Source organism: Coregonus clupeaformis, chromosome 2 (assembly GCF_020615455.1).
Source record: "Coregonus clupeaformis isolate EN_2021a chromosome 2, ASM2061545v1, whole genome shotgun sequence".
Taxonomy (NCBI): Eukaryota; Metazoa; Chordata; class Actinopteri; order Salmoniformes; family Salmonidae; genus Coregonus; species Coregonus clupeaformis.
In genome coordinates this window covers 19225623-19245214 of record NC_059193.1, presented here as the reverse complement: position 1 = coordinate 19245214, position 19592 = coordinate 19225623, and the positions used below count along the sequence as shown (strand labels likewise).

General features: G+C 45.1%; 1 protein-coding gene across 1 annotated transcript in view; it reads right to left on the bottom strand.

The window, feature by feature from the left end:
- The window catches only part of LOC121531102 (E3 ubiquitin-protein ligase SH3RF1), a 32220-nt gene extending 13863 nt beyond the window's left edge, over positions 1-18357 (bottom strand). Inside the window, exons 1-4 of the mRNA XM_041836440.1 lie at positions 18270-18357; positions 17352-17788; positions 7917-8012; positions 5756-6292 (exon numbers count right to left, since the gene is read on the bottom strand). Coding sequence (XP_041692374.1) covers positions 5756-6292; positions 7917-8012; positions 17352-17591 — 873 coding nt within the window. The 5' untranslated portion in view covers positions 17592-17788; positions 18270-18357. The remainder of the gene's footprint in view (positions 1-5755; positions 6293-7916; positions 8013-17351; positions 17789-18269) is intronic.
- Between the last annotated feature and the right edge of the window lie 1235 nt (positions 18358-19592).

The window sequence follows — 19592 nt, the reverse complement described above, 5'->3', positions numbered from 1 at the left end:
CTAGAAGAGGCCTAGTTGTTATTGAATATTAACTTTATTGCTAAGTGAACAGCAGAACAAAATTATGTTGCATCCCTCTCACAAATGTAATAGAAAAAGGCTTTAAAACGTAATAACATCAGTTAATTATGTACATCACAGGTTAAAAGCAGTTACTAGACATAGTTTGTGTGTATATACACACTGTCTGTCTGTCTGTCTGTCTGTCTGTCTGTCTGTCTGTCTGTCTGTCTATATATATATATAAGTCACTGGTTGTGTGTTGAGGGGGAATTACAGTGAGTTAAGAAGTCTGATTGCAAGTTATCAAATTAAACTTTATTTTTTGACCCAGGGCCTCAATTCCCTCTTTGTGTGGGGACAGCGCATCTGACGAGCAGCAACAGCCCATCAAGCGACGGAGGATGCTGGGACCAGGAGAACAACAGAGGTTGGCTATAGAGGTAAGTTGTGATGTAATTGTCAGTGTTTCCCACCTAGAACTTTTTTCAGGCCTGGTAGTATGTAGCCAAAACCCTGAACAATCAGCACCTTGGTAATCATATACTTGAGTTGGACATAGGCATGTGTCAGTCAGGATCACTTGCATCAAAATAGCTTAATTGCAAATTAAAGCTGATGATGTATCTTTTACAGGTATGTGATACCATCCTGAGTCATGCCAAAGAGAGGTTCTCCTTCACCCAGCACCTCATCAGCGCAACACTATTGCACGGAGAGTTGTTCCCACAACACAGTGTGAAGTTCCCCGATACAGCGCTTGAAACAACCGTGGAGGCGTACCCCATGTTGAACAAGGCCAAGCTCAAAACCAAACTGTCCCTCATCTATGAGAACAGTGAGTTCAAGGCTTGTAGTGGTGCAGTGCCCCTGTACCAGTTCTTCATGGAGAACAACCTTCAGAGCACTTTCACAGAGACTGCCAGCCTCCTCAAGATCCTCATCACCACACCCATGACAACTGCTGAGTCAGAAAGGTGCTTCTCTACACTGAAAAGGATCAAGACCTTCCTGAGAAACAGCATGACACAGGATCGCCTGAACGCTCTGGCCATGCTCTCCATGGAGAAGAAACTTGTCAGGGACATTCCTGACTTTAATCAAAGGGTCATTGAGAGGTTTGCCACTCAGAAGGACAGACGGGCAAAATTCCTGTACAAATAAGATGACAGACACACACACACAGAGCAGCTCTGGCCGCATGTTTCTTTGTATATAGTTGACCTTAGCATAAAAAATCCAGTTATATATGGTACTCTAGAAAGTCTTAATAGTGTCTTTGCTAATATTACTGTATATATGTTGTTTTGTATCAATTAATTGTTGCAGTTCTGGAGCACATTAACAATTAGTCACATTTAGTATGATCATAAAATACTGTATGCTATTCTTCCAGTCAAAGGTTTGAGTTCATCCACTTGATATCCATTTCTATATTATACATCCTTTCATACAGTGTAAGATTTCCTATAAACTTTATAATAATTTCATGTTATTGTCCACTTTCCACTCTGTTCTGACAGCATGCCTGTTGCGTTGCCTGTTTACTACCAATGGTGAAAAGTTCACTTTAAATGCAAATGAAAGGCTTGGGTTTGTGTAATATGTTTTTGTGTAAGAATGCCTCAACTTTTTAATATTGGCATTAAATAATTACTGAATGTTTCACTGAGCACTGCTGTCCTGCAGTTTGTGTTAAAATATATCGCGATGGTTACAGGAAAAAAAAAAGTATGGCACAGCCCCACCGAGAATATTTTTCACCAGCCGCCACTGCCTGGGACCAACACTTTACATGTTGCGTTTATATTTTTGTTCAGTATAAAAAAAAGGTCAGTGTTGAGCCCTGAGGTTGGTTTGAAATTAAATCTCTGCAGAGGTGTTTGTGTTGGTAAGGCTGGCATAGCACTAGCTTCAGAATAAACTTATTTGAAATGACTATGACTAGACAGCATAGTGTAGTCGTACAGTATCATTTGGGGTAAAAGGTATAGGATTCATTTCTTTATCTGGGACCAGGCACAACATAACATGCAGTAGGTACTGCACCTGAGTTAGCATAGCTGCATAGCTAATGCTTTATCAGCAGACCAGATTATGTTGATGGTACACTAAGTAAGGTCAAGGTTGTTGTCCCCTCCATCTCTTCTCAGATACACCTCTGCTAACTGAGCACCTGAGAAGCATCGTTGAGCACCCTTCCTGTCTGTGGCCCCAAACCAAATTGCACCCTACATAGTGCACTACTTTTGACCAGAGCCCTGGTCTATATAGGGAATATATAGGGAAAAGGGTCCCATTTTGGACGCAGATGTATTCTATCTCCCAGGCCAGACTACAGCAGGAGCATGCTATGCCCTTTCAGACTGCTATCTCCAAGGCCAGACTACAGCAGGAGCATGCTATGCCCTTTCAGACCGCTATCTCCCAGGCCAGACTACAGCAGGAGCATGCTATGCCCTTTCAGACTGCTATCTCCCAGGCCAGACTACAGCAGGAGCATGCTATGCCCTTTCAGACTGCTATCTCCCAGGCCAGACTACAGCAGGATCATGCTATGCCCTTTCAGACTGCTATCTCCCAGGCCAGACTACAGCAGGATCATGCTATGCCCTTTCAGACTGCTATCTCCCAGGCCAGACTACAGCAGGATCATGCTATGCCCTTTCAGACTGCTACTCATCAGCTTCAGGGAAGCCTGGCCTTCATACCAAACACTCTGATTGGAATCTGGGCTTCCTTGCTGTTTCCTATACACTCCCCAACATCTTTCACTACCTCCATCAATCTATCATTCACTCCCTCCATCTTCCAATACCTCCATCTATCTCTCCTTCACTTCCTCTATCATTCACTACCTCCATCCATCTCTCCTTCAATCCCTCTATCATTCACTAACTCCATCTGTAATAATGCTTCCCCTCCCTCTGGGTCATAATGCTCCCCCCCATTTGAGATGCAGCCCTTGACTGTCCTCTGACTCAATTATCCTTTTAAAAACAGCTGTGTTAAATGACTAGTAATTCTGAAAACAGCCTGTGTTAAAGGACTATTTATTCTCAAGGAGGAAGAATATAACAACAAGAAAACCAGACCGTACTATGTAGGAATCAAGCAAAGTCAACACCAAGACACTGAGCAACAGAGTAAATGGCTTGAAGCTTTATCCAAATCCTCTACGCTCCCCTGCACACAAACACACACACTCCTGGCCCCTTACACTAACTCTGAATTTGTCCTGCTAGGTGACCTAAACTGGGACATGCTTAAACCACCTGACCAAGTCCTAAAGCAATGGGACTCCCTAAACCTTTCTCAGATTATTACCAATCCTACTAGGTATGACTCCAAACACCCAGAAAAGGTTACTCTCCTTGATGTTATCCTCACAAAGAATTCTGATTGGTATCAGTCTGGTGTTTTCTGTAATGACCTTAGTGATCACTGTTTTACAGCCTGTGTTCGTAATGGCTGCTCAGTGAAACAACCTGTCCTGATTTGTCATAGACGCTTGCTAAAAAACTTTAATGAGCAAGCCTTCCTTCATGACCTGGCCTCTGTAAATTGATATAGAATCAGCTTGATCCCCTCTGTCGAAGATGCTTTGACCTTCCTTTTTGATATTTTTAGTGGTATTGTTAACAAACACGCCCCCATAAAGAAAATGAGAATTAAAAACAGGTTCAGCCTCTGGTTCGACCGTGATCTGGCAGAGTTACTCCACCTCAAGAATTCCATTTGGCGAAAGCCTCGGCACACGGTTACTCAGGCTGACTGGCTCTCGTTCAGGCAAATAATAATAATAATAATAAATGGGGCGGCAGGTAGCTTAGTGGTTAAGAGCGTTGTGCCAGTAACCGAAAGGTCTCTGGTTCTAATCCCTGAGCCGACTAGGTGAAAAATCTGTTGATGTGCCCTTGAGCAAGGCACTTAACCCTAATTGCTCCTGTAAGTCGCTCTGGATAAGAGCGTCTGCTAAATGACTAAAATGTAAATGAGATATACAGTGGGGAAAAAAGTATTTAGTCAGCCACCAATTGTGCAAGTTCTCACACTTAAAAAGATGAGAGAGGCCTGTAATTTTCATCATAGGTACACGTCAACTATGACAGACAAAATGAGAAAAATGTTTCCAGAAAATCACATTGTAGGATTTTTAATGAATTTATTTGCAAATTATGGTGGAAAATAAGTATTTGGTCAATAACAAAAGTTGCTCAATACTTTGTTATATACCCTTTGTTGGCAATGACACAGGTCAAACGTTTTCTGTAAGTCTTCACAAGGTTTTCACACACTGTTGCTGGTATTTTGGCCCATTCCTCCATGCAGATCTCCTCTAGAGCAGTGATGTTTTGGGGCTGTCGCTGGGCAACACAGACTTTCAACTCCCCTCCAAAGATTTTCTATGGGGTTGAGATCTGGAGACTGGCTAGCCACTCCAGGACCTTGAAATGATTCTTACGAAGCCACTCCTTCGTTGCCCGGGCGGTGTGTTTGGGATCATTGTCATGCTGAAAGACCCAGCCACGTTTCATCTTCAATGCCCTTGCTGATGGAAGGAGGTTTTCACTCAAAATCTCACGATACATGGCCCCATTCATTCTTTCCTTTACACGGATCAGTCGTCCTGGTCCCTTTGCAGAAAAACTGCCCCAAAGCATGATGTTTCCACCCCCATGCTTCACAGTAGGTATGGTGTTCTTTGGATGCAACTCAGCATTCTTTGTCCTCCAAACACGACGAGTTGAGTTTTTACCAAAAAGTTCTATTTTGTTTTCATCTGACCATATGACATTATCCCAATCCTCTTCTGGATCATCCAAATGCACTCTAGCAAACTTCAGACGGGCCTGGACATGTACTGGCTTAAGCAGGGGGACACGTCTTGCACTGCAGGATTTGAGTCCCTGGCGGCGTAGTGTGTTACTGATGGTAGGCTTTGTTACTTTGGTCCCAGCTTTCTGCAGGTCATTCACTAGGTCCCCCCGTGTGGTTCTGGGATTTTTGCTCACCGTTCTTGTGATCATTTTGACCCCACGGGGTGAGATCTTGCGTGGAGCCCCAGATCGAGGGAGATTATCAGTGGTCTTGTATGTCTTCCATTTCCTAATAATTGCTCCCACAGTTGATTTCTTCAAACCAAGTTGCTTACCTATTGCAGATTCAGTCTTCCCAGCCTGGTGCAGGTCTACAATTTTGTTTCTGGTGTCCTTTGACAGCTCTTTGGTCTTGGCCATAGTGGAGTTTGGAGTGTGACTGTTTGAGGTTGTGGACAGGTGTCTTTTATACTGATAACAAGTTCAAACAGGTGCCATTAATACAGGTAACGAGTGGAGGACAGAGGAGCCCCTTAAAGAAGAAGTTACAGGTCTGTGAGAGCCAGAAATCTTGCTTGTTTGTAGGTGACCAAAAACTTATTTTCCACCATAATTTGCAAATAAATTCATAAAAAATCCTACAATGTGATTTTCTGGAGAAAAAAAATCTCAATTTGTCTGTCATAGTTGACGTGTACCTATGATGAAAATTACAGGCCTCTCTCATCTTTTTAAGTGGGAGAACTTGCACAATTGGTGGCTGACTAAATACTTTTTTTCTCCACTGTATATATATATATTTATTTATTTTTAATCCCACCCCCCGTCCCCTTTTGGTAGGCCGTCATTGTAAATAAGAATTTGTTCTTAACTGACTTGCCTAGATAAATACATGTAAAATAAAATAAAATAAAATCACAAATCTGAGGACTCACCTGTTGGTGTCTGCCAGTGCTCTCAGAGCTTCGCTTCACGCGCTGTGATGTCACACCTGAGCCTGAGTGGTTAGAGGAGCTGTGGTTGGCAGGGGGGTCGGAGGGGTGGGACGGCCGGCTCTGGTGACCCTGATGCTCCTGGTGGTTCAGGCTGTTGAGGGCACTGGGTGGCTGCCCCTGCCCCTGGGGCGGCTGGTACACACTGTTGATATTAGCAGGTTGTTGTGCCTGGGTTGATTGGAACAGACCGTCGATATTAGAAGGTTGTGTCTGGTTCGACTGGTACAGGGTGCTGCTGCTAGCTTGTTGCTGTTTCTCCTGGGTGGTGGTGGGGATGTTGAGAGCAGAAATATTGGGGGTCTTCGTGGGGCCCTGGGGTGCCCCGAAGCAGGTTGACCGGTTGGGGTTTGTTGAGTCACAGGTCCCGCTGTTGCTAACCCCATTCCCACTCCCGATCCCTGGGCGAGATTCAGCAGAGGAGTCACTCCCCTTCCAGATCTTTCCCTCCAGAAGCTTGGCTGCTGCTGCCGTGTTTGGCTGGGAGAGAAGAAACACATTACAGGATCAGAGTGAGAGAGACCGAGAGAGTGAGAGAGAGAGAGAGAGAGAGAGACCGAGAGAGAGACGGAGAGAGTGAGAGAGACGGAGAGAGTGAGAGAGACAAGAGAGAGAGAGAGACGAGAGAGAGAGAGAGAGAGAGACGAGAGAGAGAGAGAGAGAGAGAGAGAGAGAGACGAGAGAGAGAGAGAGAGAGACAAGAGAGAGAGAGAGAGAGAGACAAGAGAGAGAGAGAGAGAGAGACGAGAGAGAGAGAGAGAGAGAGAGAGAGAGAGAGAGAGAGAGAGAGAGAGAGAGAGAGAGAGAGAGAGAGAGAGAGAGAGAGAGAGAGAGAGAGAGAGAGACGGAGAGAGTGAGAGAGACGGAGAGAGTGAGAGAGACCGAGAGAGAGAGACGGAGAGAGACCGAGAGAGAGACCGAGAGAGACCGAGAGAGACCGAGAGAGACCGAGAGAGTGAGCGAGACGGAGAGAGTGAGAGAGACGGAGAGAGAGAGAGACAAGAGAGAGAGAGAGAGAGTGAGAGAGACCGAGAGAGAGAGAGAGAGAGTGAGAGAGACCGAGAGAGAGAGAGAGAGACAAGAGAGAAAGAGAGAGAGAGACCGAGAGAGAGACAGAGAGAGTGAGAGAGACCGAGAGAGAGAGAGAGAGACAAGAGAGAAAGAGAGAGAGAGACCGAGAGAGAGACGGAGAGAGAGACCGAGAGAGAGAAAAAGAGGGAGAGAGAGAACATACATAGAGAACACACTCTCTCCTAATCTCTCAGTGAAAATGAAACTGTTGATCACAAACAGAGAGGAAATTCTTCTTCCTTCCTCCCTCCTCCTCCTCCTCTTCCTCCTCCCTCAGCCACTTTACCTGCCATCCCTTGGATCCCCACTGTGGTCGTCTCTGATCTGTGACGCATCAGTTTTAAAGAAGCCTGTACTCTCTCACTCCTTAGCTGTCATGCTGCACTTGTAGGCTAGCCTCTAGGCAGTCAGGCAGGCAGGCAGGCAGAAAAGCACCAGTTGAGACAGGCAGTCAGTCGTGACTGTTGTTAAGAGGAGCAGGAGGCAGAGTGGAGCGGAGTGATGCTGCTACACAGGCAGAGCAGGCGGGCAGAGAGGCAGGACGGGAGAGAGGGAGGGAAGCAGGAAGCGAGTGAGGCAGGCAGGCAGAGAGAAAGGCAGGCGGAGAGAGGAGGAGAGAGGAAGAGAGAACACAACAGGAGAACAGAGGGATGGATATGAAAGAAGAGGAGAGGAGAGGAAAGAGAGTGTTAGAAGGTTAAAAATAGAACAGAAGAGAGTGGTAGAAGGAAAAGGAGGAAAGCGGACCCTTTATAGGGACGAGGGCAGACTCAGCAGGGAGAGTAGGATTAGCTCTATGAGGCCTGACATTTAAGTATGAATCAAAGAGGAGAGATTTGAGAGGAATCAAAGTACTGCCCCAGCACTGAGCCAGTATTAACGACATTACAGTAAAGACTTTATTACAAGATACCAATGTATAGGGTCCTGAAAGGGCAGGTTTCACAATGTTGATCATATCTGACAGTATGGTACTCTCACTATACAGTACATAGATGGATGAAAGAAAGAAAGAAAGAAAGAAATTACTAACCTCACTGAACTGGAAAGGGAAGATGCCAACTTTGTCTCCCAGCTTTCCTTCAATCCAGTTTTCATCCGCTCGTCTGATGACCGTGAGGACGTCTCCCTGTAATTCAGGATCAGAGTGAAGAAACAGAGAGAACGATAGAGTGAAGGAGAGAGAGAGGGAGAGTGAGTGAAAGAGGCACCACGTGTAACGTGTTTAGAACAGAACAGAGAGAGTGCAACGCCTGCAGAAGGAACCACTCAGCGGAGCTCCCCACTCCCTCCCTCCCTCTGTCCCCTACCTCCCTCCCTCTGTCCCCTCCCTCTTTCCCCTACCTCCCTCCCTCCCTCCCTCTTTCCCCTACCTCCCTCTTTCCCCTACCTCCATCCCTCCAGCACAAACTGGCATCCACTCTGTCTGTAGGCCTCTGCTGTTCCTCTCTCCGTACAGCCCCTCTCTCGCTCTCTTGTCCCTCTCTCCATACAGCCCCTCTCTCGCTCTATTGTCCCTCTCTACGTTCAGCCCCTGTCTCTCTCTCTTCTGTTCCTCTCTAAGTACAGCACCTCTCTCTCTCTCTCCGTACAGCCCCTCTGTCTCTCTCTCTTCTGTTCCTCTCTAAGTACAGCACCTCTCTCTCTCTCTCTCCGTACAGCCCCTCTGTCTCTCCCTCTTCTGTTCCTCTCTAAATACAGCACCTCTCTCTCTCTCTCTGTACAGCCCCTCTGTCTCTCTCTTCTGTTCCTCTCTAAGTACAGCACCTCTCTCTCTCTCCGTACAGCCCCTCTGTCTCTCTCTCTTCTGTTCCTCTCTAAGTACAGCACCTCTCTCTCTCTCTCTCCGTACAGCCCCTCTGTCTCTCTCTCTTCTGTTCCTCTCTAAGTACAGCATCTCTCTCTCTCTCTCTCTCTCTCTCTCTCTCCTGTTCCTCTCTAAGTACAGCACCTCTCTCTCTCTCAGAGAGAGAGAGATAGAAAGGCAGAAAGAGACAGAGAGCAAGAGAGAGAGAGAGAGAGAGAGAGAGAGAGAGAGAGAGAGAGAGAGAGAGAGAGAGAGAGAGAGAGAGAGAGAGAGAGAGAGAGCGAGAGAGCGAGAGAGAGCGAGAGAGAGCGAGAGAGAGAGAGAGAGAGAGAGTACTAAGAACCTTATATAAGTCCTGCCTCTCAAATCCTCCCTCCTTCATGGTAAGAAACGCTGCGCAGAGAGAAAGAAAGAGTGAGAGAAAGAAAGAGAGCCGGCGGGTTTACACGTTTCTGTTGATTCTCTCAGAGTCTTTAAAATAAGTGCAGAAAGAAAAACAGACTTGAAATAAGTAATTTTTAAGAAGGACTTTTCATGTACTGTATGTTATTTGATAAATATACTAACTACAGGCTTATGATAGGTACAAAAACACCAGGGTATGATGGGTTTATAGACAATGATCTGTTAACTAGTAGTCAGTTGATCAAATCAAAGAAATCCCCCACCTAATTTAAATAAGAAGAACACAATCTCTGAGAAAGAAAGTAACGTATTCACATGCTAGAGACTACTCTGTCAGGACAGGCCTCTCAATATGGCGACCCACAGGGTGTGCAGGCTTTTGTTCTAGCCCAGCACTAACACATCTGATAAAATAAATCAAGGGCTGGATGATTAGATCACTTTAATAAATCAGGCGTATTCCTATTTTTGTTAATGATGGGAAACTGGGGGAAACCCCTTGAAACCAGGGTCTCATTTACAAGGGTGCCCTGGGAACAATAAATCAACATGATCAGACTCAATACAACACTATAAATGTACAATTACACATTACAACAAATGAAATTCCAAAGCGACAGACAGAATTGCACGTCATTCAAAACAAGTGCAGTTCTCCTTCAATATATTACATTTACATTTTAGTCATTTAGCAGACGCTCTTATCCAGAGCGACTTACAGTTAAGTGAGTGCATACATTATTATTATTATTTTTCATACTGGCCCCCCGTGGGAATCGAACCCACAACCCTGGCGTTGCAAACGCCATGCTCTACCAACTGAGCTACATCCCTGCCAGCCATTCCCTCCCCTACCCTGGACGACGCTGGGCCAATTGTGCGCCGCCCCATGGGTCTCCCAGTCGCGGTCGGCTACGACAGAGCCTGGATTCTAGTGGCACAGCTAGCACTGCGAAGCAGTGCCTTAGACCACTGCGCCACTTGGGCGAACTGACCCTTCGAGGACAGAGAGTCAAGCCACAAAGTGGCCTGCAGGTCATTCCATGCGCTAGAGTCACAATAACTAAAGGCAATCTTCCCAGACTCTGAGGAGTCCCGAGAAACCTCTAGAACAGGGGCCTCCAACAGGTAGATCCCCAGTCTCCCAACAGGTAGATCCCAAGCCTCCAACAGGTAGATCCCCAGCCTCCCAACAGGTAGATCCCCAGCCTCCCAACAGGTAGATCCCCAGCCTCCCAACAGGTAGATCCCCAGCCTCCCAACAGGTAGATCCCCAGCCTCCCAACAGGTAGATCAATCAATCAATCAATCAATTTTATTTTATATAGCCCTTCTTACATCAGCTAATATCTCGAAGTGCTGTACAGAAACCCAGCCTAAAACCCCAAACAGCTAGTAATGCAGGTGTAGAAGCACGGTGGCAAGGAAAAACTCCCTAGAAAGGTCAAAACCTAGGAAGAAACCTAGAGAGGAACCAGGCTATGAGGGGTGGCCAGTCCTCTTCTGGCTGTGCCGGGTGGAGATTATAACAGAACCATGCCAAGATGTTCAAAAATGTTCATAAGTGACAAGCATGGTCAAATAATAATCAGGAATAAATCTCAGTTGGCTTTTCATAGCCGATCATTAAGAGTTGAAAACAGCAGGTCTGGGACAGGTAGGGGGTTCCATAACCGCAGGCAGAACAGTTGAAACTGGAATAGCAGCAAGGCCAGGCGGACTGGGGACAGCAAGGAGTCACCACGGCCGGTAGTCCCGACGTATGGTCCTAGGGCTCAGGTCTCTCAGTTGGCTTTTCATAGCCGATCATTAAGAGTTGAAAACAGCAGGTCTGGGACAGGTAGGGGTTTCGTAACCGCAGGCAGAACAGTTGAAACTGGAATAGCAGCAAGGCCAGGCGGACTGGGGACAGCAAGGTGTCAGCATGCCCGGTAGTCCTGACGTATGGTCCTAGGGCTCAGGTTCTCAGAGAGAAAGAGAGAACGAGAGAATTAGAGAGAGCATACTTAAATTCACACAGGACACTGGATAAAACAGGAGAAGTACTCCAGGTATAACCAACTAACCCCAGCCCCCCGACACATAAACTACTGCAGCATAAATACTGGAGGCTGAGACAGGAGCGGTCCGGAGACACTGTGGCCCCATCCGAAGAAACCCCGGACAGGGCCAAACAGGAAGGATATAACCCCACCCACTCTGCCAAAGCACAGCCCCCGCACCACCAGAGGGATATCCTCAACCACCAACTTACAATCCTGAGACAAGGCCGAGTATAGCCCACAGAGGTCTCCACCACAGCACAAACCAAGGGGGGCGCCAACCCAGACAGGAAGATCACGTCAGTAACTCAACCCACTCAAGTGACGCACCCCTCCTAGGGACGGCATGAAAGAGCACCAGCAAGCCAGTGACTCAGCCCCTGTAACAGGGTTAGAGGCAGAGAACCCCCAGTGGAGAGAGGGGAACCGGCCTGGCAGAGACAGCAAGGGCTGTTCGTTGCTCCAGAGCCTTTCCGTTCACCTTCACACTCCTGGGCCAGACTACACTCAATCATATGACCTACTGAAGAGATAAGTCTTCAGTAAAGACTTAAAGGTTGAGACCGAGTCTGCGTCTCTCACATGGGTAGGCAAACTGTTCCATAAAAATGGAGATCTATAGGAGAAAGCCCTGCCTCCCGCTGTTTGCTTAGAAATTCTAGGGACAATTAGGAGGCTCGTGCGCTTGTGACCGTAGCGTACGTATTGGTATGTACGGCAGGACCAACTCGGAAAGATAGGTAGGAGCAAGCCCATGTAACGCTTTATAGGTTAACAGTAAAACCTTGAAATCAGCCCTTGCCTTAACAGGAAGCCAGTGTAGGGAAGCTAGCACTGGAGTAATATGATCAAATTTCTTGGTTCTAGTCAGGATTCTAGCAGCCGTATTTAGCACTAACTGAAGTTTATTTAGTGCTTTATCCGGTAGCCGGAAAGTAGAGCATTGCAGTAGTCTAACCTAGAAGTAACAAATGCATGGATTAATTTTTCTGCATCATTTTTGGACAGAAAATTTCTGATTTTTGCAATGTTACGTAGATGGAAAAAAGCTGTCCTTGAAACAGTCTTGATATGTTCGCAAAAGAGAGATCAGGGTCAAGAGTAACGCCGAGGTCCTTCACAGTTTTATTTGAGACGACTTTACAACCATCAAGATGAATTGTCAGATTTAACAGAAGATCTCTTTGTTTCTTGGGACCTAGAACAAGCATCTCTGTTTTGTCCGAGTTTAAAAGTAGAAAGTTTTCAGCCATCCACTTCCTTATGTCTGAAACACAGGCTTCTAGCGAGGGCAATTTTGGGGCTTCACCATGTTTCATTGAAATGTACAGCTGTGTGTCATCCGCATAGCAGTGAAAGTTAACATTATGTTTTCGAATAACATCCCCAAGAGGTAAAATATATAGTGAAAACAATAGTGGTCCTAAAACGGAACCTTGCGGAACACCGAAATGTACAGTTGATTTGTCGGAGGACAGACCATTCACAGAGACAAACTGATATCTTTCCGACAGGTAAGATCTAAACCAGGCCAGAACTTGTCCGTGTAGACCAATTTGGGTTTCCAGTCTCTCCAAAAGAATGTGGTGATCGATAGTGTCAAAGGCAACACTAAGGTCTAGTAGCACGAGGACAGATGCAGAGCCTCGGTCTGACGCCATTAAAAGGTCATTTACCACCTTCACAAGTGCAGTCTCAGTGCTATGATGGGGTCTAAAACCAGACTGAAGCATTTCGTATACATTGTTTGTCTTCAGAAAGGCAGTGAGTTGCTGCGCAACAGCTTTTTCTAAAATTTTTGAGAGGAATGGAAGATTCGATATAGGCCGATAGTTTTTTATATTTTCCGGGTCAAGGTTTGGCTTTTTCAAGAGAGGCTTTATCACTGCCACTTTTAGTGAGTTTGGTACACATCCGGTGGATAGAGAGCTGTTTATTATGTTCAACATAGGAGGGCCAAGCACAGGAAGCAGCTCCTTCAGCAGTTTAGTAGGAATAGGATCCAGTATGCAGCTTGAAGGTTTAGAGGCCATGATTATTTTCATCATTGTGTCAAGAGATATAGTACTAAAACACTTAAGTGTCTCTCCCGATCCCAGGCCCTCGCAGAGTCTGCGCAGATCCAGGACAGCTAAGCCCTGGAGGAATACGCAGATTCAAAGAGGAGTCCGTAATTTGCTTTCTAATGGTCATGATCTTTTCCTCAAAGAAGTTCATGAATTTATTACTGCTGAAGTGAAAGCCATCCTCTCTTGGGGAATGCTGCTTTTTAGTTAGCTTTGCAACAGTATCAAAAAGAAATTTTGGATTGTTCTTATTTTCCTCGATTAAGTTGGAAAAGTAGGATGATCGAGCAGCAGTGAGGGCTCTTCGGTACTGCACGGTACTGTCTTTCCAAGCTAGTCGGAAGACTTCCAGTTTGGTGTGGCGCCATTTCCGTTCCAATTTCCTGGAAGCTTGCTTCAAAGCTCGGGTATTTTCTGTATACCAGGGAGCTAGTTTCTTATGACAAATGTTTTTCGTTTTTAGGGGTGCAACTGCATCTAGGGTATTGCGCAAGGTTAAATTGAGTTCCTCAGTTAAGTGGTTAACTGATTTTTGTCCTCTGACGTCCTTGGGTAGGCAGAAGGAGTCTGGAAGGGCATCAAGGAATTTTTGTGTTGTCTGAGAATTTATAGCACGACTTTTGATGCTCCTTGGTTGGGGTCTGAGCAGATTATTTGTTGCGATTGCAAACGTAATAAAATGGTGGTCCGATAGTCCAGGATTTTGTGGAAAAACATTAAGATCTACAACATTTATTCCATGGGACAAAACTAGGTCCAGAGTATGACTGTGGCAGTGAGTAGGTCCAGAGACATGTTGGACAAAACCCACTGAGTCGATGATGGCTCCGAAAGACTTTTGGAGTGGGTCTGTGGACTTCTCCATGTGAATATTAAAATCACCAAAAATTAGAATATGATCTGCTATGACTACAAGGTCTGATAGGAATTCAGGAAACTCAGAGAGGAACGCTGTATATGGCCCAGGAGGCCTGTAAACAGTAGCTATAAAAAGTGATTGAGTAGGCTGCATAGATTTCATGACTAGAAGCTCAAAAGACGAAAACGCCATTTTTTTTTTGTAAATTGAAATTTGCTATCGTAAATGTTAGCAACACCTCCGCCTTTGCGGGATGCACGGGGAATATGGTCACTAGTGTAACCAGGAGGTGAGGCCTCATTTAACACAGCAAATTCATCAGGCTTAAGCCATGTTTCAGTCAGGCCAATCACATCAAGATTATGATCAGTGATTAGTTCATTGACTATGACTGCCTTTGAAGTGAGGGATCTAACATTAAGTAACCCTATTTTGAGATGTGAGGTATCACGATCTCTTTCAATAATGGCAGGAATGGAGGAGGTCTTTATCCTAATAAGATTGCTAAGGTGAACACCGCCATGTTTAGTTTTGCCCAACCTAGGTCGAGGCACAGACACAGTCTCAATGGGTATGGCTGAGCTGACTACACTGACTGTGCTATTGGCAGACTCCACTAAGCTGGCAGGTTGGCTAACAGCCTGCTGCCTGGCCTGCACCCTATTTCACTGTGGGGCTAGAGGAGTTAGAGCCCTATCTATGTTGGTAGATAAGATGAGAGCACCCCTCCAGCTAGGATGGAGTCCGTCCCTCATCAGCAGGTCAGGCTTGATCCTGTTTGTGGGTGAGTCCCAGAAAGAGGGCCAATTATCTACAAATTCTATCTTTTGGGAGGGGCAGAAAACAGTTTTCAACCAGCGATTGAGTGCTGAGACTCTGCTGTAGAGCTCGTCACTCCCCCTAACTAGATCCCCAGCCTCCCAACAGGTAGATCCCCAGCCTCCCAACAGGTAGATCCCCAGCCTCCCAACAGGTAGATCCCCAGCCTCCCAACAGGTAGATCCCCAGCCTCCCAACAGGTAGATCCCCAGCCTCCAACAGGTAGATCCCCAGCCTCCCAACAGGTAGATCCCCAGCCTCCCAACAGGTAGATCCCCAGCTTCCAGTAGCTCGCAGCCCACCTATGAGTAGCTCCCCAAGCAATTCTGAAAGTACATGCATTATTTTTCATGTGTTCAATCCTTAACTGTCATCAACATAAAGCTCCCGGCTACAATCCAACCAAAGCCACATCCCAACCCTGGTTAGCCACTATTGGTTTAAACAGCCAAACCTAACACAATATCTGCTCATTAATTTCAATATTGCCCTTGTCTGTCTGTGTGGCGCGCGTTTGTCTATCACTCCGTATGTCGCCAGTTAGCGACGGTAGATAATCGTCTTGTGGGTAGACAGAAAGACTTTCCCCAAAAAAAACTTCTCAATTAAATGTTAACTGCAAAGTAGGCTTTCCTGACAGAAAGATAGGATTATTTGTATCAATTTGGTGGCCATTGTTTTGCAAACCCTGCCATGGCGTGTGCTGCAGCATTAGGCCTAACAGAAACATAGCTAGACTGACACATTCCGCTCTTCCTAAATGCAACTTTAAAGGGCAATTACACAACAACAACTTTTTTTCCAGACCTCAACATTGGTCTTCTGATGCTATTTAAGCATTGACATGGACTCAGAACATCCATTTTTACGCTGTTTCTCTAGGAATAATTGTAATGTAGAGAGTTAAAAACTGAAAGGACAAAAAAATACCAGGAAAAATAAAAACAGAGAAAACAGAATTCGGGAAAGTAATAAATATGATTTTATGGGGTTGTCCTTAGAGTTGTTTATTAACCATTAACCATTATTTTACTAATCAATGACATTCATTGAGATTCATTGATCTATTAACTACAGAGGAATAAAGAAAACCAGCAGTGCTGTGTGTGGCTATCGAGGACTGTAATGTAACTGAATAGCCCTGATGTTCTGTAGAGTCTTGTTGGACATTATTAATGACAGAATTATTCATAAAGTAGTAAAATAAAAACTCATTGTGTGTTTGAACAGTTTGGGGCGAGAAGCGTCCCATATTCCCAAGCTAACTTTGTTTCTAGGCCATGCTTCTACTACTTGCCCATGATGTCAGATGTAAACTGTGTCTCGTTGCCAAGACAATCACCTGTTTCTCCCTCTGGTGTAACACAGGACTGAGTCTCTGACCTAGATCTAGGCTCCCTCCCAAATGGCACCCTATTCCCTATATAGTGCACTACTACCCCATAGGGCTCTGGTCAAAAGCAGGTAAGGAGCCTATCTCCTGTTTCTGTAGTGTGAGGCAGCTTGATGTACACCCCCTGGACGGGACGCTAGTCTATCACAGCGGCCAAAAGTACTGCACTATATAGGGAGATAGGCTCCTCATATAGCCAGACAATAGATCAAATGATATATGCAATGAATAAATAATATGTGTGTATCCGATACAGATATTTGGACCCTTTACCACATAAATCAAAACGGCAATAAATGCCAGTGGTAATAAGCATGACCTTGAGAATTTAATCAACCTTTTATCCTGGAAATATATAAGGTCTAATTTGCCGAAGCCTGCCTCAATCAGAAACAGAAATGGATCAAATCACTGTAGGAGCACTATACGGGCATGGATCAAATCACTGTAGGAGCACCATACGGCATGGATCAAATCACTGTAGGAGCACTATACGGCGTGGATCAAATCACTGTAGGAGCACTATACGGCATGGATCAAATCACTGTAGGAGCACTATACGGCATGGATCAAATCACTGTAGGAGCACTATACGGCATGGATCAAATCACTGTAGGAGCACTATACGGCATGGATCAAATCACTGTAGGAGCACTATACGGAATGGATCAAATCACTGTAGAGCACTATACAGGCATGGATCAAATCACTGTAGGAGCACTATACAGGCATGGATCAAATCACTGTAGGAGCACTATACGGGATCAAATCACTGTAGAGCACTATACCGACACTACTTTTCACTTTAAAACATATGTCAAACAAAAAAGAATGATTGCAAAGTTAAACAAACCATACAACTCTATGCACAGGGACGACTTTTAACAATGTCTATAGAACATTTTACAAAAACAAATTTACTTGAAGAACAGTGCAGATGCAAAGTTTGGTAACAGAATGCCGGTTGGTGCTGTTGGTGCTGTCATTCTGCACTAGTCATAGAGAGTGAGGAGTTCCACATCATAACTTGAAAGGAGAGGGGATCCATAATAACACCCAGCTCCACAGTCTCCTCACCTCATTCTGTCCAGGCTGCCTCTCTCTGTGCTGCTGATCAGACTGTGGGTTCTGCTGTTGCTGCTGGGCCTCCCTGCCTCTGAGTCGACCATTCTCCCTGGCAGAGGGTACCATATATCGGGCAGGCGGTCTGTCTCCGTCCCGTCCCTCCAGGAGCCAAACCAGGAGGTGGTTAGGGGGCAGCTCCTCCACTGACCTGGCCTGGACTGGGGTATGACACTCTGGGCAGTGGAACTCCATCTTGGTCCCCGGGCCTGGAGGTCTCCTGGTGCTGCAGGCAGGGCTTCCAGAAGTTGTGTTGGCAGGGCAGGACCTTGGCAGAAACGTCCAGGTGCTCCAACAAGTCCAACACAGCCAGCTACTCCATCTTAGAATGGTTGCAGGGCTCTGCTTCGGTGTGACTGTGTGTTCTCATTCATCAGACTGATTACAGCATTCTGTACGGGAGGATAAGGAAAGTATATGTTATATAAAGATGATCCTTTAAAAATCTTTAAAATGCAATACAGGCTATTGATAATATTTTCCAGTCATTAACATCGCGTTGTTGCTTCTTCTCTTGAGCTGTGCAGCTCGCGCACAGGTGTCATGTAACCTGCGCCTACTGTTCAGGTAACCGGAAGTGCAATACCAAGATACACACCTGTGCACTCAATCGAAAAACAAATAAACATACAATCGCTGTTATTAACTTTCTAGCTTGTTAAAATTACAGACAGGAAACGGTAGATTTCCATAAACGTCTGTAAAGAAATATCCAAAATAGTTCACGCGCTGGAACTGTCTCTAGCGCTTCGGATGACGCAGTAAGAAGCCACACACTTGACAAACGTCCGTATCGCTTTACAGACATGCATTTCAATGCAATGTTTAAAATTCAACCCACATATTTGTCCACAAAATAAATACATAGCCTACCTCTTTTGGCGGAAACAGTCTTCTAATGGCAAGTAGGCTACAAACGTTCACAAGTCCAAGCTGAGCAAATTTTGTAACTGCACTTGCTCGTATCGGATTGCATGTGTGTCATTCCTTAAAAGCTGTCTGGTAGGTGGCGGAGATTTCACAACTTGAATAACATCATTATCTGCGGTTGTACACAAACAAAACTGAACAGGTACGTAGTCAGCCCATATCCAAACCATCACCACACAGTAGGCTATATCCTCATTCTCCATACTGTAAAATATATACAGTACCAACTCACACACAGTATCTTTCTTTAGCCAATCAAAAGGGTAATAGTTATTTATCTCATGTAATATTTTTGAATTAGGCCTACACATATACAGGCTAGTGTTTGTGACAATGTGATTGGTGAGGATTTAACTGAATATAAAATGTGTACTATTGTTAAACTATAATGTAGCCTGTATCTGTATCATAGAAATAGATGCTGGCAGATAGCAGTTGGCCTATCAGTAGGCTAATTAATTGAAAAATAGCATGATATTGCCTCAATAGAGTCTGAGCCAGGGCTGTCTCTCCCTCTATCGTGGATCGTGTACTCCCTCTGGTGGTGATGGGTACATTTCACTCATACTGAAAACAGAGAAGCCTGTGTTATACCGTATTTTAACTATACATCATTGATTGTAACACCGCAATAAAGAACTTGAAATACTGCAATATTTCAGGCTCAAACCTCTGACATTTAATGAATTATCTAGGGAACTTAGAACTTGAGAACTTATTTGTCCATTAAATGACAACGATTGGGGGGCAAGAGGGTGTGGACTATGGTGATGATGGTGAGGATGATGGTGATGATGGTGATGGTGATGATGATGAAATGAATATAATTCAACTGGACCTTTCATGGCTTGAATTTCATTCACACACTTAACTCCAAAACACCAATTCCCTTTATTACATCCCATGGATAAATAATTTACCCATATAAACCTGGTTTCAGTCCAACCTTTTTATAGAGTAAGGTACACGTTGGATAAAAAAATGTCACGAAAGGCCTTCTTCTTCTTCTTCTTCTTCTTCTTCTTCTTCTTCTTCTTCTTCTTCTTCTGTGGGTTTTATGGTGGACTATAACCCAAAAAGGTGTATTGCCGCCACCAACTGGACGGGTTGAAACCAAAACAAGGTAAACAATAAAATACAGAAGTAATAGGGAAACTAACTTCATCCACCCAAATAAAAATGGACAAAACAAAACAAAACTCCCACTTCTTCCTTCTTTCAATTGTCCATATCTCCCTTGTCATGCTCTAGGGCCTGAAAGGGTGG